Genomic DNA, 25,904 nt, shown 5'->3' with positions numbered 1-25,904 from the left:
ACCCTACAGCTCAAAGCAAACTGGGAGATCGGGGCTGGTAGGCCAACTTCCCACCCAGACAGGAGTCTACACACAAGGAGAAACCAAGTAGAAATGAATTTATTTAGAATGAGGTAAGTACTGAGTATCCAATGAAAAGCTCTGGCCCATGGGCAGACAGGCTCAAGTGCAGGAAGAAATGGGGTTTCTTGCCAACCCCTCAGTCCAGATCTGGGACCTTGTGGAAAGGAGAGCAATCAGTAGATCCCAAGCCCTCTTTCCTTCCATGAGGCTGGGGTGCTCGGGGGTGGGAGAGAGATAGGAAGTGTCCCTGTCAGCCCTCCGCGGAGGGTCTGCCCTCCTTAGAGCTGAAGCAGAAACGTGGAGCTAGGGGATGAGGGGCCTCCCTAGTACAGTTCAATTGTGCAATAACCATTTGCAGCTTAACATTCAACAATCGATCATTCAACAAACATTTATAGAGGACCTACTATGTGCAAGACACTAACTATGTCATGAAAGAGTTCCTGTCCTGATCAGATTGACTATTTTAGATTTAAAGGCAGGCAAATAAAGTTACACTGGTGTTTAAAAGGCGCTATGGATGAGGTATAGAGAGGAGGCTCTGAGACTGGAGGAGAGTGAGCTGTCCCAACCCAAGCGTAGGGGTGTGGAGCGGGGGTTGGGCTAAGATAGCCTGGAGGAGGCGCTGTGCAGTGGAGTAGGGGATGCTTAGAAGCTCCTTAGGTAGAACACAGGAGAAGGAACAACTGTGCAAGTTTGCAGAAGTGAAATTGACCGAGGCATGGTCCAAGTGTCTAAAGTGGCTCAGCAAAGATGAGTTAGGTAGATGATAGGTAGGTCGATAGGTCGATAGGTCAATAGATGATAGATAGATAGATAGATAGATAGATAGATAGATAGATAGATAGATAGATAGAGACTGTGTGAGTGTGGATGAGTGATGGCATTTCTCATGAGGGAGATTAGGATGGTGGCCAGTACGGAAGGAGGACAGGACTAGGAAGTGTCCCCTGGGTGAACACTCTGCCCTCCCTTTGAGCGGAAGCAAAGCACAGGGTGACGGGAGCAGGGACTCTCCTCAGCACTGTACTCAAATGCATTAACGACTTATGATTCCACACTCCTCATTTACTCACTGATTCAACATTTATTCACTGCCTACTGTGTGCAACGTCTATGTCCAGTTGTCAAGTGTAGATTTTATCCTGCAGGCCGCAAGAAACCCCTGACAGTTAGACACCATCAGCTTTGCTTTTTCAAAAAGGTCTTCTATCCACAGGACAGAAGGAGAGGCTCAGGGACGGAGTGGGCGTCACAAGCTCCCTCCAGCCATTCAATCCCAGGCCTGTAGGGGTGGAGGCAGTGGGTGGAGAGAAGGCAGGATCACATGAGCCCCACGGACTGGGGTTTCCAGACAAGCAGAGGTATTTGCAGACACCTGAAGTTCACGGCTTTTAGTGCCAGTGTTTTTTCATGACCATTTTGCAAAGAAAGCCTGTCCAAAACCCACTGGTAGGATCTATGCCTCATTAAATGGGTTACATTGAACACAGTGTATTTGTTCCTTATTGTCCCAGTGTCACTGCCCTGAGCTGGGGTCACGGAGGGTGGGGAGAAGCTTGTAGACAAGCCATCAGGCTCTTTGAATTCTTGGGGCTGGTTGTGTAATTTCCCCGTGTCCCCTCTGGCTTCTGGTTTGCAGGTAACAAAGGAAATAAGTGAAAACTCTCCTTCCCACCCCTGTCTCTAGCGACCCAGTTTCCTATCCTGAAGGAAGTTAAGTTACCAGTTTCTTAACATTCAGGAGATATTTCCTGCATTTATAAGCAAATTCACATCTATACCCTTATCCCCTATTTTTACACAATTGCCAGCTTAAATGTCACACCTTGATTCTTTTCACTTTATGATCTCAGGCAAGTTACTTAAGCTGTCTGTGCCTCACTTTCTCCATCTGGGAAATGTGGATAATAATACCAACCTCATAGACTGTTCCAAGGAGTAAATGAATTCATATATTAACTAGCATATGGAAATATGTAACATGTATTAACTGTCACATGACAAGCACTCAGTGAATTTAGCTATTATTATTGCTGTTGTTTGCCATGCAGAGAGATTTTCTTTTTATGCAAATGAACTTATCAACTTTTTCTTTGGTCTCTGCGTTTTCTGGTATGTTTAAAAACCATGCTGAGATTGGAAAATCTCAGCATTGTTTTTCCCAAAAGCTTTTATGATTTCATTTTCCTAACTAGTATTGCTCTTTCTGGAATATATCTTGGAGTGTGGAGTGAAATGGGAATCCAAGTTTTCCTTTCCCCAGTGGGCATACAATCGTCCCCAGATCATTATTAAATAATTTTCCTAACTTAAAATGCCACCTTTATAATATTTTTGTATTGTTTATTATTATTATTTTTTATTAGTTTCAGGTGTACAAAACAACATAATGGTTAGACATTTACACCCCTCACAAAGCGATAACCCCAACAAATCTACTATCCATCTGGCACCGTATATAGTTATTACAATACCATTGACTATATTCCCTATGCTGTGCTTCACATCCCATGACTGTATTTTTTTTCATTATAGTAGACATTCAACATTATTTTATATTAGCTTCAAGTGTACAGCTCAGTATCTCCGTGGTTAGGCATTTACATAATTTATGAAGTGATCCCCCCGATAAGTCTAGTACCATCTGACACCACAAAGAGTTTTTACAATGTTATTGACTATGTTCTCCACACTATATTTCACATTCCCGTGACTATTTTGTGACGACCAATATGTACATCCCAATCCCTTCACCTTTTTCACCCAGCCCCCCAACCCACCTCCCATCTAGGAACCATCAGTTCGTTGTCTGTATCTATGAGTCTGTTTCTATTTTGTTTGTTCTTTAGATTCCACATATAAGTGAGATCATATGGTATTTGTGTTTGTCAGTCTGAGTTATTTCACTTAGCATAGTATCCTCTAGATCCATCCATGTTGTTGCAAATGGTTAGATTTCACTCTTTTTTTATGGCAGAGTAACACTTCATTGTATAAATGTACCACAATTTCTCTATCCAATCATCTATTGATGGGCATTTCGGTTGTTTCCATATTTTGGCTATTGTGAATAGTACTGCAGTAAACATACGGGTGCATATATTTCTTCGAATTAATGTTTTGGATTTCTTTTGATAAATACCCGGGTGTGGAATTGCTGGGTCATAAGGTAGTTCTAGTTTTAATTTTTTGAGGAACCTCCACACTGTTTCCCACAGTGGCTGCACCAATTTGCAATCCCCCCAACAGTGAACAAGGGTTCTCTTTTCTCCACATCCTCACCAACGCTTGTTGTTTGTTGGTTTATTGATGATGGCCATTCTGACAGGTGTGAGATGGTATCTCATTGTGGTCTTTATTTGCATTTCTCTAATGTTTAGTAATGGTGAGCATCTTTTCATATGTCTGTTGGCCATCTGTATGTTCTATTTGGAGAAATGTCTGTTCAGACCTTCTGCCCACTTTTTAATTGAATTGTTTGGGGGTTTCTTTTGTTTTTTTTTGTTGAGTTATATGAATTCTTTATAAATTTTGGATTTTAACCCCTTATCAAATGTGTCATTGGCAAATATATTCTCCCATTCAATAGGATGGTTTTTTTGTTTTGTTGATGGTTTCCTTTGCTGTGCAAAAACTTTTTAGTTTGACGTAATCCCACTCGTTTATTTTTTCTTTTGTTTCCCTTGTCTAAGGAGATAGATCAGTAAACAAATATTACCAAGGGTAATGTCTGAGAGTTTGCTTCCTATATTTTCTTCTGGAAGTTTATTGTTTTGGATCTTATATTTTAGTCTTTAATCCATTTTGAGTTTATTCTTGTATATGGAGTAAGAAGGCGGTCCAGTTTCTTTTTTTTTTTTTTTTTTTGGGATGTATCTCCTGTTTTCCCAGCACCCTTTATTGAATAGACTGTCTTTATCCCAATGTAAATTCTTGCTCCTCTTGTCATAGATTAAGTGACCATATAGACATGGATTCATGTCTGGGCTCTCTACTCTGTTCCATTGATCTGGATCTGTTTTTATGCCAACACCATTCTGTTTTGATTGCTATGGCATCTTTATAGTATTTGAAATCCCCCCAAAATGTCTGGATCTATTTCTGTACTTTTGGTTAAAGGACTGCTCCCCCTGGATGTCATTTAACGTAGTCCTCTGTGCCCTGTATTCTTTGAACTTATAGTTAATCACTTGCAGTTGTGATTCCTAGGTGAGACCCCTCCATGGGTGGGGTGAGACCTTTGATTGCTCCCTGTAGGGGCACACTGTCACCATTAGAGTGGTGGGAATCTTGGTCAGCGGGGTTCAGGGGTTGTCAAATCAGTTATAGAGTCCCCCTTTGATCATCTTTCAAGGGTCATTGCAGTGGGCACAAATTGGGCCACTTGCTTACCACAAAACTGAGGTGAGCCAGTCAGATTCTTACTCGCAGAAATGATGTCCGTGAAGAGGCCCCATTGTGCCAACTGTGCCCTGGAGAAAAGACTCATGACCACCTGGGGGAGATGTCCCAACACAGAACTACCCAGGCTCCTGTCTTTCCAAGTCCAGATGCTCCTGTGCTCAACCCCAGGAATCTTCCAGCACTCCCCTTCATTGCTAGGTGAGCCTGAGTCCATCGCCACTGCTTATACCTGGAGCACCTTTACTAGTAGAGGTGTAAAGTCTCCACTTCTCCCACCCACTCAGCAAAAAGCGTGTCTCCACACTACACTGTTTAACTGCCCCTTTCTTTTACCAGTTGAATGGATGGGTTTTCATACACAGATATGTAGATATCTGTTCACCAGCTGTTATGGACTGAATGTTTGTGACTCCTAAAATTCATATATTAAAATCCTAACCCCCAAGGTGATGGTATCAGGAGGTGGGCCCTTTGAGAGGTAATGAGGTTGTGAGGGTGGAGCCCTCTCGAATAGGATTAGTGCCCTTATAAGAGAGACACAAGAGTTTGTTCTCTCTCCGCTCTTCCCATGTGAAGTTACACCAAGAAGATGGCCATCCATAAACCAGGAAGTGGGCTTTCAGCAGATACCAGATCTGCTGGCACCTTGGTCTTGGACTCCTAGGCTCCAGAACTATAAGAAATAAATGTCTGTTGTTTAAGCCAGTCTATTCTATCTTAATTGGTTATAGCAGACCAAAATGATGAAGACACCAGGCGTTTCTACTACAAGGTGTTTGTCTATCCTTTTGGAAATTGCCTTACAGTAATCACAAAAAAAGTACTGCTTTTGCGTCTCACCCCGTCCTCTTCCTCCTCTCTCATCCTTCCCCCAGAGTAAATAACAGATTACAGTGGCAAGTGTTGTTAAGTCAGGGGCTTTGCACTTTAAATTAATCATTTATTCACCCAGTACTTACTGAGTAGCTAGTGTGCTAGTGCTAAGTTCCTGTACTGAAGGAATGATATGAGTCTAGAGACAGAAGCCAAAGAGATAAACAGATAATCACCACGTAGAGTGAAGCATGCTCCCAGCACCAAGGAAGGCTTCCAGTACTTGGCTGTCAGACTGGCTTCCTGGCAGCGACGATGGCTCAGCTAAAGCCTGAGACCCAAGGGGGAGCATTCTGATGTCTCACAGTTGTATCAGGTCCCAACTCAGATGCACGAATGAAACTATGTTATAACCGATCCTGTTTTTCCTCATCCTGAGCTGCCTTTGTTTTAAAACCCAGATCCATTTCCTTCTTCCCAGCATAGTCAATCCACCCCTGTGATTTGTCAGTCAAATTCAAGTCCATGGGATTCATTTTCTGTTTGGAGTGTCCTGGCGAAAGCATTTTCCCTTCCCTCCCACTCCCACAGTTGATTCTTCTGGTGTAGTGCATCTCGACCAGAGGACGATTTTCCCCCAGGGGCTCTGTGGCCGTGTTGCAGACGTTTTGGTTTCCACGACTTGGAGGAGTGGCCAGGGATGCAGCTCAACATCCAGCACATCCAGCACAGTCCCTCACCACAGACACGTGGCTGGTCCCAAATGTCAGCAGTGCCGTGGTGGAGAAACCCTACTCCAGCCTCATCCAGGAGGACCCTGAGGCCAGTGGCGGGCTGGTTCAGGCCTGTCACCGACTACTTCGGCTTCCTCCAAATTCATGGAACATTCCGGATTCTTTGCATGACCACAGGAGCCTCTGGCTGTCCCCAGGCCCTCTATCCTCATCCACCTCTTATACCAGTCCACCACTTCCATAGCCCTCTCACACTTGTTGATGAGGGACATAACCATAGCAAGTCCCTCGGGGGCTAGAATGTTCTCAGACTCCCCCCACAGTGGGAGTGGACCTGGCAAGTGTGTGTCCCCTGTCCCCCACCTTGCAAGCTGCCCTTAGAACATAGCGGTGCTAGGTGTCTTTCTCAGTGATCCAGTTTGTGTGTATATGGGGGTGGGGGGGTCTCTTACACAAGGAGAATTACAAGGAAGAGTGTATATATGTGGGACAGATGGAAGAATTTCAGTGAAAATAGTGTAGGAGCAGCATGCAGGCATGGGGAGGAGGCCACTTCAGGAAATGGTGAGTGGTTGGGTGAGAGTAGAAAGTGAGAAGGGATTGGAAAGAAATGGGACTGGAAGGTGGTGAGTAAAAGACAAATGAGGACGGGCCTTAAATGCCACTAAGGAGTGTGGGGCCGGGAGTGGAGTTGGAGAGGGTTTTGCAGCCCAGGAGTGAATGCCTACTTTGGACGTGCCCTGACATGGAAGGCAAGAGTGGAAGGAGGCATAGGACCCGGGTGGAGGTTTTAGCAGTGCCCTCCTTGTGGCACCATGGAGGCCTCTGCCAAGGAAAACAGCTCGAGTGCGGAGAAGTTAATGAACTTGAAAGCTACGAAGGAGAATGACTCATGAGGACTTGGGTTTATGGAAGGAGGGCTCAAGGCTTGGGCCCTGGCCCAGTGGGATGGGCAGCCTGGTTCAGGATATATGCATATGATAATGGGTTTAGTTTTTAGGATAGGTTGAGTTGGAAATTGTGGGGACATCCAGGTGGCAGTCTCAGGAGAAGCTGGATGTGCTGGGCTTGAACCCAGCAGAACACGTGGGTGGAGATCCACATCTGGGGTCACGGGCAGTGGATGCCCTAGGGGTGGACACGGGGCTCAAGACAGAACCCTGAGGAACACAGATAGCAAAGGTGCCCCCCAAGGAGAAGGAAAAGGGGTGCCAGGATAGGCAGAGCCCACTACAGAGACGAGAACTCTGGAAGGAAGAGGAAGTGTCAGCGAAGTCAAACACAGGGCCACCGAGCAAGATAAGAGCGGAAAAAACATCCACTGGCTCTGTGATGCAATCGAAAAAACAATGTAACTTAAGAACTCCTGCCTGTTTCTTCCTGTGCCAACTCGTGGCAAAGGAGCACAGAATCATATTTCCTCCTTCCCCCTTGAAAAGCACAACTTTGTCCTCAAGTTCTGGGCTCTCCGGAGGGGACAGGAGCAGCCTTCGTTGTGGTTTAAAAGTCCTGGTTCTCTGGGAGAGTAAGGGGTCCTTGCCAATGACCCTTTCTGGAGGGTGTGGCTGAATCCTTTGAAATGAGAAAGAGATGGGTACAGCGGACTCTGGTGCAGACAAAGGAGCCGGCTCAGATCAAGTCCTTGGAGGCTATCAGGCCTGGAAGGGAGTGGCTGACGAGCCTCTGAGGAGCTTCAAGGACCCTCCCTGGGGGAGCGCTGGGCAGGGAGGAAGCAGTCTTCAGTCACCTGAGGGGCCCAGAGCAACCACCCAGCCTGAGGAGCAGCGCCCAACTCTGTCTTCCACAATTAATATCTGTTGTGGTTTAATGGTTTAATTTTGTTAAAGGGAGTATTGTTTTTTATTCCCCTTTAAATTGAAGTTAATTGGGGTGACAATTGTTAGTAAAGTTACATAGATTTCAGGTGTACAATTCTGTAATACATCATCTATAAATCCCGTTGTGTGTTCACCACCCAGAGTCAGTTCTCTTTCCATCACCATATATTAGACCCCGTTTACCCTCCCTTTTCCCCTTTACCCTCTGGTAACCACTAAACTATTATCTATGAGTTTTTGTTCTTTCAGTTATCTTGTTCTTTTGTTTGTTTTCGTTTCATATACCACATATCAGTAAAATCATATGGTTCTCTACTTTTTCTGTCTAACTTATTTCGCTTAGCATTATAATCTCAAGGGCCATCCATGTTGTCATAAATGATCCTATTTCATCTTTTCTTACCGCCGAACAGTATTCCATTGTGTATATATACCACAACTTCTTTATCCATTCATCTATCAAAGGACATTTTGGTTGTTTACAAGTCTTGGCCACTGTAAATAAAGCTTCAATGAACATTGGAGCACACTTGTCTTTATGGATAAATGTTTTCAGATTTTTTTGGGTAGATACCCAGGAGAGGGATTGCTGGGTCATATGGTAATTCTATTCGTAATTTTTTCAGGAACCTCCACACCGCCTTCCATAGCGGCTGCACCAGCCTGCATTCCCACCAACAGTGTATGAGGGTTCCTTTTTCTCCACAGCCGCTCCAACACTTGTTACTATTTATCTTGTTAATGATAGCCATTCTGACTGGGGTGAGGTGATATCTCATTGTGGTTTTTATTTTCATGTCGCTGACGATTAGTAACATTGAGCATTTTTTCATGCCTATTTGCCACTTGTATGTCTTCTTTGGAGAAATGTCTCTTCAGGTCCCCTGCCCATTTTTCAATTGGGTTGTTTGTTTTTTTGTTGTTGAGTTGTATGTGTTCCTTGTATATTTTGCATATTAGCCCCTTATCGGAGGCGCTGTTTGCAAAAATCTTCTCCCATTCACTTGGTTGCCTCTTTATTTCGTCGATGGTTTCTTTTGCTGTGCAGAAGTTTTTAAGTTTGATATACTCCCATTCATTTATTTTAGCTTTTACTTCTCTTGCCTTTGGAGTCAAATTCATAAAATGCTCTTTGTATACAACGACTATAAGTTTAGTACCTATGTTTTCTTCCATGCAGTTTATTGTTTCAGGTCTTAAGTCTTTGATCCATTTTGAATTAATTTTGGTACATGGTGACAGATAGCAGTCCAGTTTCATTCTTTTGCACGTGACTCTCCAATTCTGCCAGCACCATTTATTAAAGAGGCTGTCTTTTCTCCATTGTATGTTTTTTGCTTCTTTGTCAAAAATAAATTGAAGAAGACACAAAGAAAAGGAAAGATATTCCATGCTCATGGATTGGAAGAATCAACATAGTTAAAATGGCCATATTACCCAAAGTAATATACAGATTTAATGCAATCCCCATCAAAATCCCAAAGGCATTTTTTAAAGAAATAGAACAAAAAATCATCAGATTTGTATGGAACCACAAAAGACCCCGAATAGCCAAAGCAATCTTAAGAAAAAAGAACAATACTGGAGGTATCATACTCCCTGACTTTAGCTTGTACTACAGGGCAACAAAAATCAAAACAGCATGGTATTGGCAGAAAAACAGACACAGAGACCAATGGAATAGAATTGAGAACCCAGAAATAAATGTGGAAAGGGAATATTCTTAAAGCGAGGATGCTACTTAGTTTACTACCTTTCACCTCTGTTCATAAGAAAAGAGCTCTTATCTATTTAACATAACTATGGTTAGTGTTGGACCGGTTACTGTCCAATCTGCCAACCCTACAAAAGCTGGAGTGTGGCCAATTAGAGGAGAAGGAGAAAGAGAAAAAGAGAAAATGGGAGGATGGAGCTGGAGGGAGCTTCTAGTTCCCCGTGGACTTTTCTCTTCACACCCTGATGAGCACGAGTGAGTAGCCAAGGGACCGATCAGGTGGAATGAGTGGGCCATGTGCACGTGACTCATACAGTGTACACAACCACACGTGTGGGTTTCATGGTGTTACAACATGGTGGTTTTTGAAATTTCAGTTTCCATTTCTGGTCATGAGGGCAAATGAAATGTTCAGGAAACCCCGACCTCTCAGCCTATTCAGTGGGTGTTGGGGGCTCTGCCCAAGTGTCCTCTTCAGGGTCAGTGCACCCACCCTCTCAGCTGCTGGGGATGAGGCTGCTGGGAACCACCCGGAGACACGAGGACCTGCCTCCCAGGCTATGCTCCGTCCCAGGGGATGGCTGAGGCCAATGGCTGGCTGAGGTGGGCTGGCTGAGGCCTGGCCCCCTTCCCTCAGGGGGGGACAGTGCTGAAGGACCAGGCCAGCTCCAGAGCTGCTCACAGGGGCAGCTGAAGCCTCAGCTGTAACCACGTTGTGATTGGCTTCTCCCTCTGCCCAGCCCTGCCTTGCTCACTCCCTTCTGAGTGTGTCTCCTGGGAGCCTTTCCACAAGACGTCTGCACTCTCAGGAATGCAATCTAAAATGATCTGGTTCTTGGTTTCAACTTTCTCTTCCACCAAAACTCAGTGACAGATGCCGATAAGTAATAAAATGTCTCTGCCGTCAGTTGTGCTACTTTCCCTTCCTTTGCCCCATCTCTGAGATACAAGTAGATGGTTCCTTGAGGACCTTGAAAAAAGAGACTAGGAGGAACGGGGAGGGGAGGAGAAGAGGCCTATGCACCCCTCACTTGGCTAACTCCCACTCAGGCTTTCAGCTTAGATGGCGCCTACTCCGGGAAACCTGCCCTGGGCCCTGGGGCCTGGGCCAGGTGCCCTTGCTGACTGCCCCATCGCCCCCACGTGCTCCCCCAGCATAGCATACGACTCCCTGAATGATAAATCATGTTGTTCTTGACCGTCTCCCTCTAGAATGTTAGTGCCATGAGAGTAGAGAACGGGTCACTTTGATCATCATTTTGTCCCAGGGCCTGGCAAAGTTCCTAGCACTTGGGAGATGTGTCCTGCAGGGGCCTGTCGGAAAACATGTGGCACAGTCAAGTAGGACAGCTGAGGACATTTTGGCAAGAGGGTGCTTTACAAAGATTTAGACAGGGTCCAGGGAAGCTCAGCACATTGTGAAGTGCTCAGTGCTAGAGAGAGCAGGCCGCCAATGCCGCGGCTAAGGCCGAGGGGAGGGTGTGTCTGACAAGAGCTGCCCATAGGTCAAGGGACATATCAGCCCCACCAAGAAGGAGACCCCTGAGCCCCACCAGGAAGGAGCCGGGAAGCTAAATCCCTCGACCTCATTCTCCAATCTCCTGCCTAAAACTCCCCATTGGCCAACCCCAGCTGAAAATCAGAGTGGGGGTTTGGGGGTGGGGGATGTCTGTGATTAATTAGGTAAGGCTCCCTGGATCTAAAGTAGGGTAGAGGAGAGGGGAGAGTAGATACAGAAGGGCAAAAAGAAAGATTTACAAGACAGCAGGCACTAAATACCTGTGAAATGAATAAAGGAATGACTGTCCAACAAATATTCATTGGAACACAACTCAGTGAGCATTTACCATCTTGATCACTGTCTGATGTAGACACATCAAAGGCCACACACTAGGTGTAACTCAAATGACAGCAAAGCCTTGGGCTATGTGAGATGGGGAGCTGGAACTGACAAGTGCTGACATAAAGATAGCACTTGGGACAATGTGGATTAGAAGAAATTCGCTCACAGGCAGGAGAAAGCTTATCAGTTTTTGCCCAGGCTCTAAGTGGTAGAGGAAATAATCTCTGAGAATTCAAACCCTGTGCCTCATGTAAAGATGAGGTTCAATTTTATAATACCCTCAAAATGGGAGACCCCCAAAAACAGACCAGGAAAACTCATCGCAGGCCATTGATGCCCCCAGGGCCCCTGGCTGAAATAAATACAAAACTTCTCCAGAAAATAGGGTTCCCCCTTTAGTCCACACAAAGCTGCTGCAGGGAAAAAAAAAAAAATCACCAATAAATATGAACTCACATCGAGATTACAAAACACACAAGGAAATGGATCACCATGAGTAACACTGGACAGGCTTTATAAACTATTAAGCCCCTGAACGATCTGATGAAACCATGATTTGATTAAAAGTATTTTATAAGGAATCAAAATACTAAAAAAGGAGCAAAAGGTTATTACCAGAACCCCTTCAGTGTAGACATGGGCATATTCCACTCTCGTGGGATTTGGCTTCTTGCCCTAATTCAGCACATGGTCTTACAATATGAAAAGTCCTACAAACACTTCTGGAATATGGGCGTTTTAACTCAGTAGGTGTTTGCCTTTGTTTTGCTAGGGAGACGTACATTCTGAGTGCACTTGTCTCCTATTTGGAGAGCATTAGAATAATTCTCATAATTTATTGATTGTCCTTCTTGCTTCAGTACTATATCTGTCATAGGATTAGGTTTACACACAGTTCTAATGCACCACATTTCAAAGTTTTGAAATAAGATTGTACCCTATCTCTTATTCTGTTGCTACTAGCAAATTTTTAGATTTTTGTTGATACCGTTTTGGGGTCATTTTATAAGGTACTGGAAGGGGGAGACTCTGTGATCCTGCTTCAGTCTGCCATCTTTACTAGAAAGTCCTATACTCCTGTTTTTTTAATTCCATAGAGGTTTCCAAACCATTAAGGACTTCTTCAGCTTGGGTAGCCCTGGAGGTAGTTCTGTTTGTGTACTGTTATCTTTAGGTTTTTGTTATTTTTTGTTTTATTGGGGACAGGGAGATATTGGACACTTCCTTTTCATGGCACATGATGCGTTAGTTGCCCCAACTTAGCAGAACAATTGAATTCATTTCACCACAGGATGTGGCTGGTGACCCTTGGGAAACCAATCTCAGTGGAACGGTGAGGACAGGAGCCAGGCTGGGGGTGCGGGGGAGTAGGGCATGGACAACGATGAGCTAGGAACAGTGAGTTTACACAACTAATGAAGGCTACCTGAAAAGAGGGAGAGTAAGTAGTGAGCAGTGTGTGGGGTTAAGGGCGGGTCTATAGTCATTATTTAAGGGAGAGACATTTTAAAAATGAGCATTTTAAAATTCTGAAGATCCCAGTAGAGAAAGAGAGGTTGGTGCTAAAACAAAATGTGGAAACAACTGATAGAAGTTAGGCAGAATGACATCCAGAGTGCAGGAGAAATCAGCCTTCGATATAAGAGGATCAACTCCACAAAAAGAGGAAAGAACGCAGGTGGCCACGATTATATCTGAAGCTGTGGACCAGGAAGTTGAGAGAGTTCTGAGAAAAGGAGGAGATGAGGTCACCTCCTACTCGAGTCTTGAGTCTTTTGCTTCCGGAGAATGATGTTTAGGAGCTTCTTAATCCCTCTCTTATCTTTGAGGATCAATGGAACATAAAGAATATTTCTGCACCATCTATAAAATTATCGCTAAATCCATTACCCAGTGTGTTTTCCAACCTCCCTGACACAAACGGGAACTTCGTACCAAGAAAGGAGGAGAACAGGAGCATTAGGTGTTGGACCTAATTGTTGGCTGCTTCAGGGCTCCTCTCGCCAGCTCAGACTCTGACCATCCTATGTACAGAATGTGAGCACCTGAGCCACACTGGCCTCCCTCTCCTCCTTCCTGCTTTGTTTTTCTCCATAGGACTTCTCTCCTACTATCCTACAAGGTACTTACTTATTTTGTTTGTGTCTGTAGAATGTAAGCTCTATGAAGGTCCGGATGTTTGCCTATATGTCTTGTACCGAGAACGATGCTCGGCACTCTATAAATACTTACTAAATCAATGAATCAATGAGATCTACATGTACCAGGGAACGAGAGTTGTAATGCGATAGCTTCTTCAACTGAAATTGAGATTGAACTATGGCCGTAAGGAGGAACTCAGACCCTAAAGGGGAAGGTTTGTGAGCCACGTGCCAAAGGCACAGAACGCGGTGAAGTTTCACGGACAGCGCTGACCCTCTACGGTTCCAGATGTTGGAATGGTACATAAGACCTTCCCTTTGCTTCATCTTCAGACCTCCCAAGCATTCCTTCCTACCGCTTGAGAAGTTCCAAGAATCCCATGGCCTTGGAGATCGAATACACAGTACGGTGTTTATGGAGAACAAAACAGTATTACAGACATGACACTTGCCAAGAGAATGGGTGTTGACTGTTCCCACCCTAGAACAAGTGAGGTGTTAATGTTAGCTAACGCTGCGAAGGCAATCATATTACTAGACAGATGTATCAAATCAGTCCATCGCACACCTTAAACTTACACAATGTTCTACATCAGTTACATCTCAATTTTTTTTAAACGGAGTCCCAGGGGCCCACATATGGATAAAGAGACGCTGGGAATGAAGCCAAAATGAAATAATACTGAAAGCGAAGGCCATGCTAATACGGGAAGTTAGAGCGATCTGAAATTTACAAAACAGTGTTTTTTCCCCTGTGGGAAACTTCAAATTTCACATGATTCTGTGACACATAGGAGGCGCCTGCCTGCTGCTATTTCACTCCACTTAACCACATCACATGCAGGGTATATTCATGTGACTTCTCACGTCTCACAGTTGGATTTGACTCTCATCCCCTTGCCTGAGACTGACCAGTGAGCATCAGGCAATAGAGCATGAAAAGACACCATCACCTACGCACTCCAGGTCCTGGGAGGCCTGGGGTAGCTCCAAACAGTCCTGCTGCAGGAGGGAGGGCCCCAGGAAGAAGGACAACTGCTGGTCCCCAAGCCTCGGCCACGACCAGTGGGCCCAGCTTCCCAGGGCACAGTGACCCTCAGTCCCTGGCAGAAGCCCATACTGTGGGGGGAGGGGAGGAGGAACCTGCCACAGCCCCTGTTCCCACCAGCACCAACCCCTCCATAAGAGGAATGCGTGCGTTTCCCTTTGAGTTATATTTAACGTTCCATCACATATCCGTCTGGGCCCTTCTTACACTCATTTTTCCTTTCTCTTAACAGTTTCCTCGTTTCTAGTTCTCTTTTGACAGGCCCATGTTCTGTATGGAATGCTACCTCAGACACCTCGCGGGCATTAACAGGATGTCATTTAACTGGCCACAGGAGCACTGAAACAATCTGTAGAACTGGTCCCCACCTGAGGTCACTGACAGGTACAGCTGATCTGGGAGAAGTTCCTACAGACTTTTCAGCTGTTTCCAGTCCCTCTTCCCAGTCTGTCCTTCTTCCAATCCCCCCACGTCCTCCTCCTCCCTCCCCACGACCTCCTGCCCCCACTTCACATCTGGACTCTTCTCTCAGTTTCCTCTCTCCGGCCTCCAAGCTCACCCCACCCCCAGCCTTGTCTTGGGTTGAACTTACTCCCCGACTTGATGATGCCGCCATGCCCGTATCATGGAATTTTCCTGTGCTGGGTTCTCCTACTCGGAGGAGGGTCAGCTCCTAATGGCTTGCCTACCTCCTCCATTCCCCGTCAGTGCTCACAGCAGCTCACGCTCACTGGCACTCTCAAAGGTGGCAATAAACACGTAAGCACACGTGGCTCACTGGGGATCTCACTATAAGTTCTCAAAGCCTGTGTTGATTCAGGGAGTGGGCTTCTGCTGACGCTGCTGACAGGCTGCAGGCGGGCCTCAGGCCCCTGGGGGCTGCAAGTATCAGTATTGGCGGGTGACACTTTTCTCCTCTGCTGTTCCCTGCTCAGTGTGTTGCTTGTCAGAAGCGCCTCCCTCCCCCTCCCACTCTCCCTCCCTCCCTATCACCAAGGAGCAGCTGTAACTGAGTTCCTTTATCTGGGGAAGCCAGGAGGACGGCTGTCTACAGCCATGGGGAAATCAAAGGCGGGGTACAGGGGGAGGCAGAGGAGAAAACAACTTCCCCATTTCTCTCAGAGGCTTAAGAAACACCCTGGGGGTCTCAGGGAGCTTTCCAGTGGCTTTATTTCCATCGATCCCCAAGACCTGTGACTGGTGGGCAGAGCTACCAGAAACAAACAGTGGTTTCTCTTGCCCCTGAAGGTCAGGACCTTCTGTTCAAAAGGAAGCCGGTCTTTCCACTGTCCCAGGCCATTCCCACAGCCACTCAGATGGTAGGTCGGGAGGCCCCAGCCTTCCCCCCAGGAACTCGGTCAAGTGGTAAGTCATCGATGTTTTTAACCAGCTATGTCCATGTTGATGCTTAGTATGGTTTCGCTTTTACAAACATTTGTTCATATCCTTCGAGAGAAGAACTCAGACCTCTCCGCCTGTCACAGGAAGCTGTTTCAAGGGGTGAGAAAACTTTTTAAACATGTAGAAATTATGACTGACATCAATTTTGTGAAACTAGACCACAGGTCTTGGTTCTCTTTAATTGTGTGTTTTCTTATACATTATTTTCAAGTGGGCAGGTCTTGCTTCTACCCAGAGAATGAAGTTCTTTGAAGAAGCGTCCTGCTGATTTGTATTTGCCCGTAGGACTAACACACTACTAAGCATCTAAGTGCTTCGTGAATAGACGGAGCATAGCAGCGGCCCTCGGGAAGTAGGGACATGTTACAGAAATGTTTCTTTTCAATCTTCTGAGGTGGAGACCTCCTCTGGCTAAAATTAAGCCCCAGAGGAGGGAAAACATAGCTGTGTGGCCGGTAGTACTGCTTGTCTCCTCCAGGACCATACAGCTGTTTGAAGGGAAAACCATTTTTCATTTCTCTGCAGGGCAGCCCGAAGATGGCTCATAACATATCAGCAGCAGACGGTGATGATTATGACGTCCTCATAGCGGACGACCTGAATCACAGTGAGACAGAACAGTGCCCCCAGTATGACGCCAAGATCCTGGCCTCCCAGCTGCTGCCTCCACTCTTCGCTACAGTTTTCCTGCTTGGTCTCCTGGACAATTTCTTGGTTATGCTTATCCTGGTCAAATATAAAAGACTCAGACACGTGGAAAATATCTATTTCCTCAACTTGGCCATGTCTAATTTGTGTTTCTTGTTTACCCTGCCGTTCTGGGCTCACAGCGCCTCCCATGGGGAGCTTCTGGGCGATTCCATGTGTAAAATTCTCGCGGCTCTCTCCTCCATGGGCCTGCAAGGTGAGGCATTGTTCAATGTCCTTCTGACAGGGAAGAACTACCTGGTGTTTTTCCACGTGAGAAACTTCTCAGCCGCCGGGAAGATGGCCTGTGGCATCATCACAAGTGTCCTGGCATGGATAACAGCCATCCTGGTCACTTTGCCTGAATTCCTGCCTTACAAATCCCAGATGGGATTACAAAGACAGGAACACAAGTGCTTCTTTAGCAGACCCCATTTCCTACCAGGTGATGAGACATTCTGGAAGTATTTTCTCACCTTAAAGGTGAATATTGTGGGACTTCTCGTGCCATCGCTAGTTTTCATATTTTGCTACGTGCGAATGAGAATAACACTGAGGTCCAGGGACAAGAAGTATGACCTTTTCAAGCTTGTTTTCGCCATCATGGTTGTTTTCCTGCTGATGTGGGGACCCTACGGTATGGCGCTTCTCCTGTCTACTTTCAAGGAACACTTCTCTCTGCAGGACTGCAAGAGCAGCTACAACCTGGACAGAAGCGTTCAGATAACGAGAATCATTGCAGCCACCCACTGCTGCGTCAACCCGCTCCTCTACGGACTTCTCGACAAGGCATTTCGGAAATACCTCTGCCACCTTTTCCATCTGTGTGATAACACTCCCCCACGACCCACCGAGAACTCTGCACAAGATACGTCATGGGGAGAACACGACCACTCCACTGAGGTGTAAACTAGTTTGCATCAAAATCCGGATAAATAAACATTGGTTTTTGTTTTTTGTTTCATTACATTGTTTTGTGTAATTTTTTTTTTTACACATCTGTATATGAAATAGATACAGGAAGAAAAGGGGGAGGTGAACAAATATTTACCAAGCTTCGAATGTATCTCAGGCACTGTGCTGGGCTCTTTGTAAAAAGTGAGCTCTTTTCTTGTCCATGGTGCGTTCAGGGGGAATTAGTCTCATTTCTCTGAGGAGGAAACTGAGGCTCTGAAATTTGTCTAAGATCACACAGCTAGAGAGTCGCAGGGCTGAGACATAAACCCCAGTGCCATCCACTCCAGAGCCTATGCTGTGTCCAGCATGCCAGACTTCCAAAAACTGGACAAGAAAGCACATGAAATAAATACATACTTTTAAAACCAATTGGACCACATTCCAAATTAAAAGTGACCTGTTCATATAGAAGTAATATTTTAGGCATATTTTCTTAGAGGTGATTGAAAGAACTGGACAGCTGCAGGTTCCGATTAAAGAGAGGTAAAGTGAGTGACAAGCTCTGTGTGATTTCGCCAGGCTTTCTTTGCTACTCCTTACACCCCTGAGACCCCCAACCTGGGAGCCTCCCAAAGTTTCTAGTACTTCCTCCTACTATTTAACAATAATAAGTGTAAGGTTAGGTTTAGAAATGTTTAACACAATGTATGTTTGGTCCCTTTCAGTATAACATATACCTCCGGCCTCAACAGCCTGTGACTACAAAACATCACAATAAGCATTTGCCTAGGGAGATCTAGTGCCCGTGTTTCTGTCCCATGTCCCATGTAGAGTTGACAGAGGAAATACAGAATGCCCATGGACTACAGCCTCCCACCTCCATCGCTGAGGAGGGAGGAGGAGGGGGTGGCACCTGGGGAGACTCCAGAGGAGCACAATCTGTAGCAAGTACTGTCTCTTCCATGTCCTCAGTGGGGGCTATGGATGAACTGTACCCCCTCCAAATTCATAAATTGAAGCCCTCACCCCCAATGTGATGGTATTTGGAGATGGGGACTTTGGGAGGTCATTAGGTTTAGATGAGATCATGAGGGTGGGGCCGTCGTGATGGGATTAGTACCCTTATAAGAGACACCAGAGAGCTTTCTCAATCTCTCTCCACCATGTGAGGACATAGACAGAAGGCGGCCATCTGCTAGCCAGGAAGAGTGCCTGACCAGAACCCGGCCATGCTGGTACCCTGTTCTCAGACTTCCAGCCTCCAGAACCAGGAGAAAATAAATTTCTATTCTCAAAGTCACCCAGTCTATGGTATCATGGCAGCCCAAGGTGGTTATGGCAGCCCAAGGTGACTAAGACAAAACTCATCCAGAATGATATTAAATAGCAAATAAAAGCACCATGACATGTCAAGAGTGAGACCTTGGAAGAAAGCATCCCAACAGATATGAAAAGAAGGTTAAGAAGTTCAAGAAGAGGAGAAGGAAAAGGGACAGAGACATTCTCTTCACAAATTATACCAGTTGATCTGGACTCTCCATTCACTTCTCCTACCACATGTGGGACATAAATCTCAGAAAATGACATCACTTTCAGATGTTTACAGATGCAGTGATGAACTCAAACGACAAATTCTGTCAGAATTTTCAGAATGAAAGCATAGAGTGACTAGAGAATAAGGATCTGCAAACTCTTTCAGTGACTGAGAGTGAAATGGTTATCAAAAATCAAAAGTTCGCGATGGATAATCCAGTTACAACAGCCCACACACATGAGCAGTATATTTGGAATGTTAATAATCCAGCAAGATCTCCTCCAGAGTTAGAACAAGAAGACTATTATCCCAAAGGTAAAAATAACACATGCTTCTCCACTTTTCCACAAACCACTGCATTAGGAAATTAACAACCAGTGAAAACCCAAAAAGAAGGCGGCTAGTGTATTCAAGAAGAATTGACAGTGTGTCTGTTTTAACTAAATTATTTTCTAATGTAAAAAAATAAAAAATAAAAAATTCTATCAAGTCAGAGTAATTCTGATTTGGGAAATTTGAAAGAAAGATTGAAATCTCATGAGCAATCTTCGGTTCATCTCAATTCTATTTATTTGTGGGCACAAATTGAACAAATTTGAAAATGGGAAATATGATTGGTATAGTAAATAAAAAAGCAATAAAATTTAAAGTTGAAAAAAATACAGGATACCCAGTTAAATTTGAATTTCAGTTAAGCAACAAGTAATCTTGTCTTTTCCTGTTTCAAATGTGCCACGGCCACCTGAGCCAGCGTTGTGCTCCCTCCTGGGAGCTGCTCACCCTTTCCTGGTCTAGGGCTCCCGTGCCACGTCTGAATTTCAGCAGGACTTTATGCTCTGCCATGTGCCTGCACAGACATCTTACCTGCATCACATACCAGTCTTTCAAAGAAAATTGAGTCTCACCTGCCTCATTTTATAAAAGTGGAGACTGAGGCTGAAATCACATGGCTGTCATGAAAGAATGCGGCCTTGTCATTTTCTGACATCAGTGTCCTTTCCTGTCCTGCCCGTTGCCTCCACCCAGTGCTCAGTGCTTCCCAAATGTCTGTAGGGCTTCGTGCACAGAGTGAGTTTCTGTGTATGATTACACTGGATTTTTTACAACAGTCCAGAGGATTGGGGGAAGACCGGTCCTATGATTGCTGCTCCTCTCAGCTGCCCATTTCTAGACACTGAAAAAAACTTCTCCAAAGAACCATCTCTGGCACTTCTAACAGAAGAAAATCTTTGATCCAAATTTCAGACTCTAAACCCCTTGATGTCTTTTCCCCCGAGGTTTGGCCTTAGCCACAGCTGGGGTTTGAGTCAGTTCCCTGGAGTCCCCCTCTTGGGAGGGCCTGGAAAGGGGTGTCTGTCTCTTCCTGTGGGACCTAACACCCGCCATGGGCCTCCCTGAGCCTCAGACAACTGGGGATAAGGCCTTCCCCTTGCAGGGCTGCTGGCAGCTGTGAGGGCTGGGAAAGCACCACAGGGATGGGCTCAGGGAACGCTGTCCGCAGAGTGCTTTCCCTGGGTGTTGCCTGAACCCTGATGGTGCTTGAATTTCAGCTCTCACAGGCCTCCTCCTTCCTACCTCAGCCTCCTGCGGCTGTTCCAGGTAAATGCCTAATATGTTTGCCCAAAGGCACAGGGAACATGTGGCTCAGCTCCTGCCTCTTTGAGAGCCTGGTGGGCAGGATGACATCATCACCTACAGCGAGCATGTTTTCCTCTGCCCTCTGACCAGCTCTGCAGGTTTAGTTTACTCTGTGAATCTGTGAGCAGCCCTCCCCACCAGAGACCCTGCCCACTCGCTGTTTCGGGCGTCTGCCTTTGCAGTGCACCTGCTTCACACTTCCTTGGGGTGCACACAGCTGGCTCGCCAAGGCTCAGGACCTTCCCAGCTACCCCGTGCAGACAGGTCCTCCATCCTCTGCAGAATACACAGCCTATGTCCCTAAGCTTGCAACAATTCCATCCAATGACGATTCACGTATATACTCATTGTGTCTCTAGCTCATGTCTGAAGGACTCCAGGGCAGAGTTTGTCTGATCACCTCTGAATGGACTCGAGGAGATGGGATGTGATGATGGATGAGAAAGTGACCAAGAGAAAGACTCAGCCAACGCAGGAGTTAGCTGTCCCCCAGGGACAGGTGGTACTCATGCCTGTGAGGGAAGTCAGGAGGAAGGGGTTCACCGACACGTAACAGGAGCACTTCCTGAAAAGGGTTACAGTTTTCATTAGGATATCATAGAGAAAGTAAATTGAACATTTTTATATTAGAAGAAAAATTCTAGATGATTTTAGCATTGTTGGTGTTAAATTGAAAGAATCCATATGATCTCATGGCTTCAGAAAGACATAACTCTCCCTCCACCGCTCACTCAAGGTCCCAGCGATGCCAGCTGCTTTAATAGTGAGGATGGAATTGTGGGGCTGGAGGGTAGTAAAACACCAAAACAATAATTAGCTACCATATGGCAACATCGGAGTATTAAAATCACAGTGAACGTGTCACCCTAACATTCCACCATCCTATCCCAGCTGTTTTCATTTTTGCACACGACCTTCCATTTGCAGGCATGTTTTCTCATAACTGCACTTCAATACAACAGGATTTTGCACTCTGCTTTAGTCACCTGTAATCCGTAAATATCTCTTCTGTCTCTAGATAGTGTCTAAAATGTCTGTTTTTATAGACTATGTAAGAATTAATCATGTTCACATACTTAAACTCATTAATTTCTGTACTCTAACATTGGATATTTTTATGATTTCAACTTGTTATGTGATGGGCAACATCATTCTTAAGAACTGTTTACTCATGATAAATTGTTTTCTTCAGATAAGCTCCTGGTAGAGTGTGGTGGCTTTGTAATGTGTCGGCGTGGCTAGGCTGAACTACATTTCCCAGAGTTCTCTGACCTGCATGTTTCCGGGATGAGACCCAGGAGAGATTCTTGAGAGAGGATTGGAGGGTGGAAGTGAGGCAGCAGCCATTTTGTCGCTCGCACACGGTGACCCTTATCTCCCCTCACTGTGGTGTGTGTCAGGCCTGCTCCTAGGTCCTCCTTCAGCCTCTCCAACTCCAAGTCCAAGTGCGAGGGTTTAACTTTGTGATAAAGAGCCATGACTTTTGCAGGTCCCCCTTATCAGCAAGGTCAGGGCAACAAGAGCTGACATGGTTTCAGTCTGTCCTCCTGGGCTCCAGCTCATGCTTGTGAGTCCCTACTCATCCTTGCTCTCCTCCTCTTTATATCCATCCGTCTCCCCTCCCAGCTATACCTCATGACCGTCCAGTCCCAGCACTGGGCGTGATGACAACAGCCTCATAGAGAGACAAGTTGGTCAGGTAGGTCCCACAATTGGCCCGGCCACACAGCAGTTTGGTGGCTTAGAAATGGTAAAGTTTTATTGTGATATTTGGAGTCCAGGGCCAAGACTGAAATTTTTCTGAACACGGACTGTCTTTATCTCCCTGACAGAACATTGAATGGCTCTGGAAATTAGATTTTTCTGCAGAATTGATTCTGTTTCTTAATAAACTCAACCTAGAATTACAAGGCAAAATAGCACTTACCTATGAAACATATACCACAGCCAAGTCACTTGACAACTATGCTTTGAATCACAAGAAATGTCAAGCCACTTTACACACTTCCCATACTATTAAAAGTTAAGAAATGAGATCTCCATTCTCCTACAAATTTGTATCAGATATATTTTCTGAGCTTAAACTACTCATCCAAAGGAGTTTTTCAGACCTCGATGCAAGGACAAAAGAGGTTTCCATATTTCAAAAACAAATGGTGCAACTGAAGAGCTTCCATCTAATCTTCAGTTGGAAGTGGTGTACAATTTAATGACATGCCATGCTAAAAGGTAAGCATCAGAGAAGAATCTAATACAAGTTAATAAATGTCTTCCAAGTGATAAATACGCACAATTAGTAACACTATATTACACGCACAAAGAAAATTGTACCCAAATTGTGAGTCTGCACTAGTACTTCCCATTCCAGTTCAACCCAAAGATTCTGCCTTGCTTTCCCCGTTACATATTTCTATCTTCCTTCTTTCACAGTAACTCTAGGTCCCAAAAACATCAACACATTTGCTCATTTTCTCAATCTACACACACATAAAAGATTTCAGAGTTGCTACACCCATACCACCTAGAGTCCCCAATAGATATAAAAATGATAAGGACATGTACCCAAACCAGTCCTAAAAATGTGACCTGGAATAGGAGAAATGAAGTCATTACTGGGCCAGGGAGAGTGATTGATGTTACAAAAAGATAAAGCAGTCAGCTGAAGGGAGGGTATCTGAGATCAAATGTGAATGATTCCCCCACAAGGAACACCATCTTGGAAGCTGCTGTGTAGTTCTCTGAATGGGGACATATTATCAATGCAAGAGAAATTGTGAAATATCCCAGAAGGCATTGGGAGAGGGGAGGAAGGGGTTGGGACTTTCCTGTCCCTGGTCAGACTTCTGTTTCTGTAGCGACCTGTGCAGCTATGCAGCTACAGCCTGCCTATGGCATCCTGAAAGGGGGGGCTGAAATGCAGCCCACACTGCTCACCAGGCCGCCATCCCCAGGAGGGGCCTATACATACACCAGCAAATGGGCACCTCCCTCGCACTTTGCATAGAGGCCCTATATGGGCCGGCAAGGCCACTCTCTGATTGATCTCTGACCAGGCACCATGAAATGCTCACTGCTTCTAATGTAGAATTTCCCCTGCGCCATCGCACTGCCCCCTTACCCCCACCCGGAACTGTGTGTGGGCACCCTGTGCTCAGGTCTTTTCCTGTGAAGCTGCCCTTAGGATTCCTAGCGGTTCGATTTGTCTGAAGACTCTTGATGTATGTAGAAGGTTAACTCCACTTGGGGGAAGATGAGGGAAGTGTGACTTCCTCTAACAAGGTCGGGCTCAGAAAAGAGGAGATGCCCGCTGTACCATTTTTGTCTTCTGACATCTCTGTAAAGCTGTGGTGACCCACCATTCTGGAGGCTGAGGATGGGGAGGAGAAGGGCCTTATCGGGAAAGGCTCGGCCTGCCCTGCGTCTGTCTGGCCCAGGGCAGTGGAACGTGCTTGATTCTCCTGTTCACATCCGCTTGGAGCAAGTCTGGCGAGGAAAGGCAGCGGGGACGAGAGAGAGCACTCTCACCCTGAAGGTCATATTCTCTTTGCCTTCCTCTCCCCCTTTCTCAGGGATCCTAAGTTAATGATTCGAAACACTGGGCTATGACCAGGAAATGACACCCTCAGGCTCTCTCCCAACTCTAAGAGGAAGAGAAAGTTAAGGAGGTTGGGGTCGGGGGTGTTGTTTGGTTTTGTATGTTGCAGTGAAAGTAGCACAACCGAGCTCCAGAAAATTCGACATTTTAGACCAGAGGCCTAGAGCAGAACAGTAGGCCGAGAAAACATTTCATTTCGGGTTCCTGAGGGCAAAGGTCTGGCACCAAGAAGGTCAGATTACGTTCCTGAATCTGTTGGACGTCATTCTCCACCAGGACAAAGGGAACAAGGTGGCCTCTTCCCCAGGGACCACACTCAGGGGCAGAGGGAATTTCAGGGAGGAAGGTGACTGAACACAGGCCTGAAGGCCCTGCCAGGGGCTCGAGAAGTAGAGAAAAACTGTTCAGAATGCAAGGCCGTGAGCTGTCCTTGAAGACTGTAGGGAACTTGGAGTCTGAGGAAGTGAAAACAGAGACACCAAGGGGAGCCCACACTCAATTCAGTGTGAGGGGGTGACATGGGGTGGGGACCATCGGTCTGGTGGTGGTTCAGAGGTTTGACCGGCATGGCCTGGACATGGAGAAGGCAGAGAAAGAAGCATCTGCGCAGCTATGGGACGTGACACACACATTTCCAACTTCGGGAGGAATCCATGAGCATGGTTGTCTGGGGGAGTTCACTGTGGACACAGCTTTTGGTTTTGTTTCCCTCCAAGACTATCAGACAAACAAGTCTCGGCAGCCTTTCACAGGGACGCTTCTCTTGCTAAGACAAAGTCCACACTCTGGGTCTTTCCAATGACCGAAAAGCTTTGACTGTTGTCCCAGAGAAGCTGAAGCAGAGGAAATGTTGTGCTTTTTCTTCTTTTTCTCTATCTATTCTTGTCTCACCCAAGTGTCTCCATAGCCTTTAATTTTCTGGGGTGAAACGCTCATTTAAATTCCAAATAATATACCTCTGGTGTCTATCTCCCACACTGCGGAGGCTCAGGGTCTTTCTCAGAATTCCCACAGATTCAGGGGCCTCGCTTTCTCCTGGACACCTTTTGCCCCGATATGCCAGCTGCTCCTCACTTACGGATCTTTACTACCCTTTCCTTCCTGGGGGCTGCTAGCCTCTCTCCGTACGCCTCCCCTGAAGACAAACGCTGTCCTGGGCATTCACCTGAGGGTTACTGATCTGGGTACTAATCTGAGGGAGCAGGTACCTGGCCACCACGGGCCCGTTTGCTCTCTCCCCCAATGAGGGGAGTCTGGGCATTTGTAACTAAAACCCAGCCACTTGGTTCTCCCTTAATTCCCTTTCCTGGCACCAAGACAGTGGGTCAGAAACAAAACTTTGGAGCAGAAAACCATGGGAGACTCCCTTAAAGGCACGAAGGCAGAGAACGAAGGCCAGAAAGGAGGAGGAGTGGCATGGATAGTGAGGAAACAGTGTGGTCAGCGGGATCAGAAGCAGCGAAAGGCTCCTAAGCTGGGCGGTTTGGGAGGGCAGGGGTGTCCTTTTCCAGAATCACGTCAGGAGAGCGAACAGGTTAGAATCAAAGTACA

The 25,904-nt window shown here is 45.9% G+C and overlaps 1 protein-coding gene across 2 annotated transcripts; it reads left to right on the top strand.

Moving 5' to 3' along the window:
- The first annotated feature begins 15,640 nt into the window (after nucleotides 1-15,640).
- Nucleotides 15,641-17,653, top strand: CCRL2 (C-C motif chemokine receptor like 2). 2 transcript variants are annotated; one of them, XM_033131629.1, is made up of 2 exons: nucleotides 15,641-15,966; nucleotides 16,528-17,653. In XM_033131629.1, the coding sequence occupies exon 2, from the start codon at nucleotides 16,540-16,542 to the stop codon at nucleotides 17,596-17,598; it is 1,059 nt and encodes a 352-aa protein (XP_032987520.1). In that variant the 5' UTR covers nucleotides 15,641-15,966; nucleotides 16,528-16,539; the 3' UTR covers nucleotides 17,599-17,653. The 2 variants fall into 2 exon arrangements, with proteins under 2 accessions (XP_032987520.1, XP_032987519.1); XM_033131628.1 differs by lacking the exon at nucleotides 15,641-15,966 and adding an exon at nucleotides 15,989-16,101.
- The last annotated feature ends 8,251 nt before the right edge of the window (nucleotides 17,654-25,904 follow it).

Source organism: Rhinolophus ferrumequinum, chromosome 17 (assembly GCF_004115265.2).
Source record: "Rhinolophus ferrumequinum isolate MPI-CBG mRhiFer1 chromosome 17, mRhiFer1_v1.p, whole genome shotgun sequence".
Taxonomy (NCBI): domain Eukaryota; kingdom Metazoa; phylum Chordata; class Mammalia; order Chiroptera; family Rhinolophidae; genus Rhinolophus; species Rhinolophus ferrumequinum.
The sequence above is the reverse complement of the archived record's forward strand: the minus strand, read 5'-3'. Positions and strand labels throughout refer to the sequence as shown.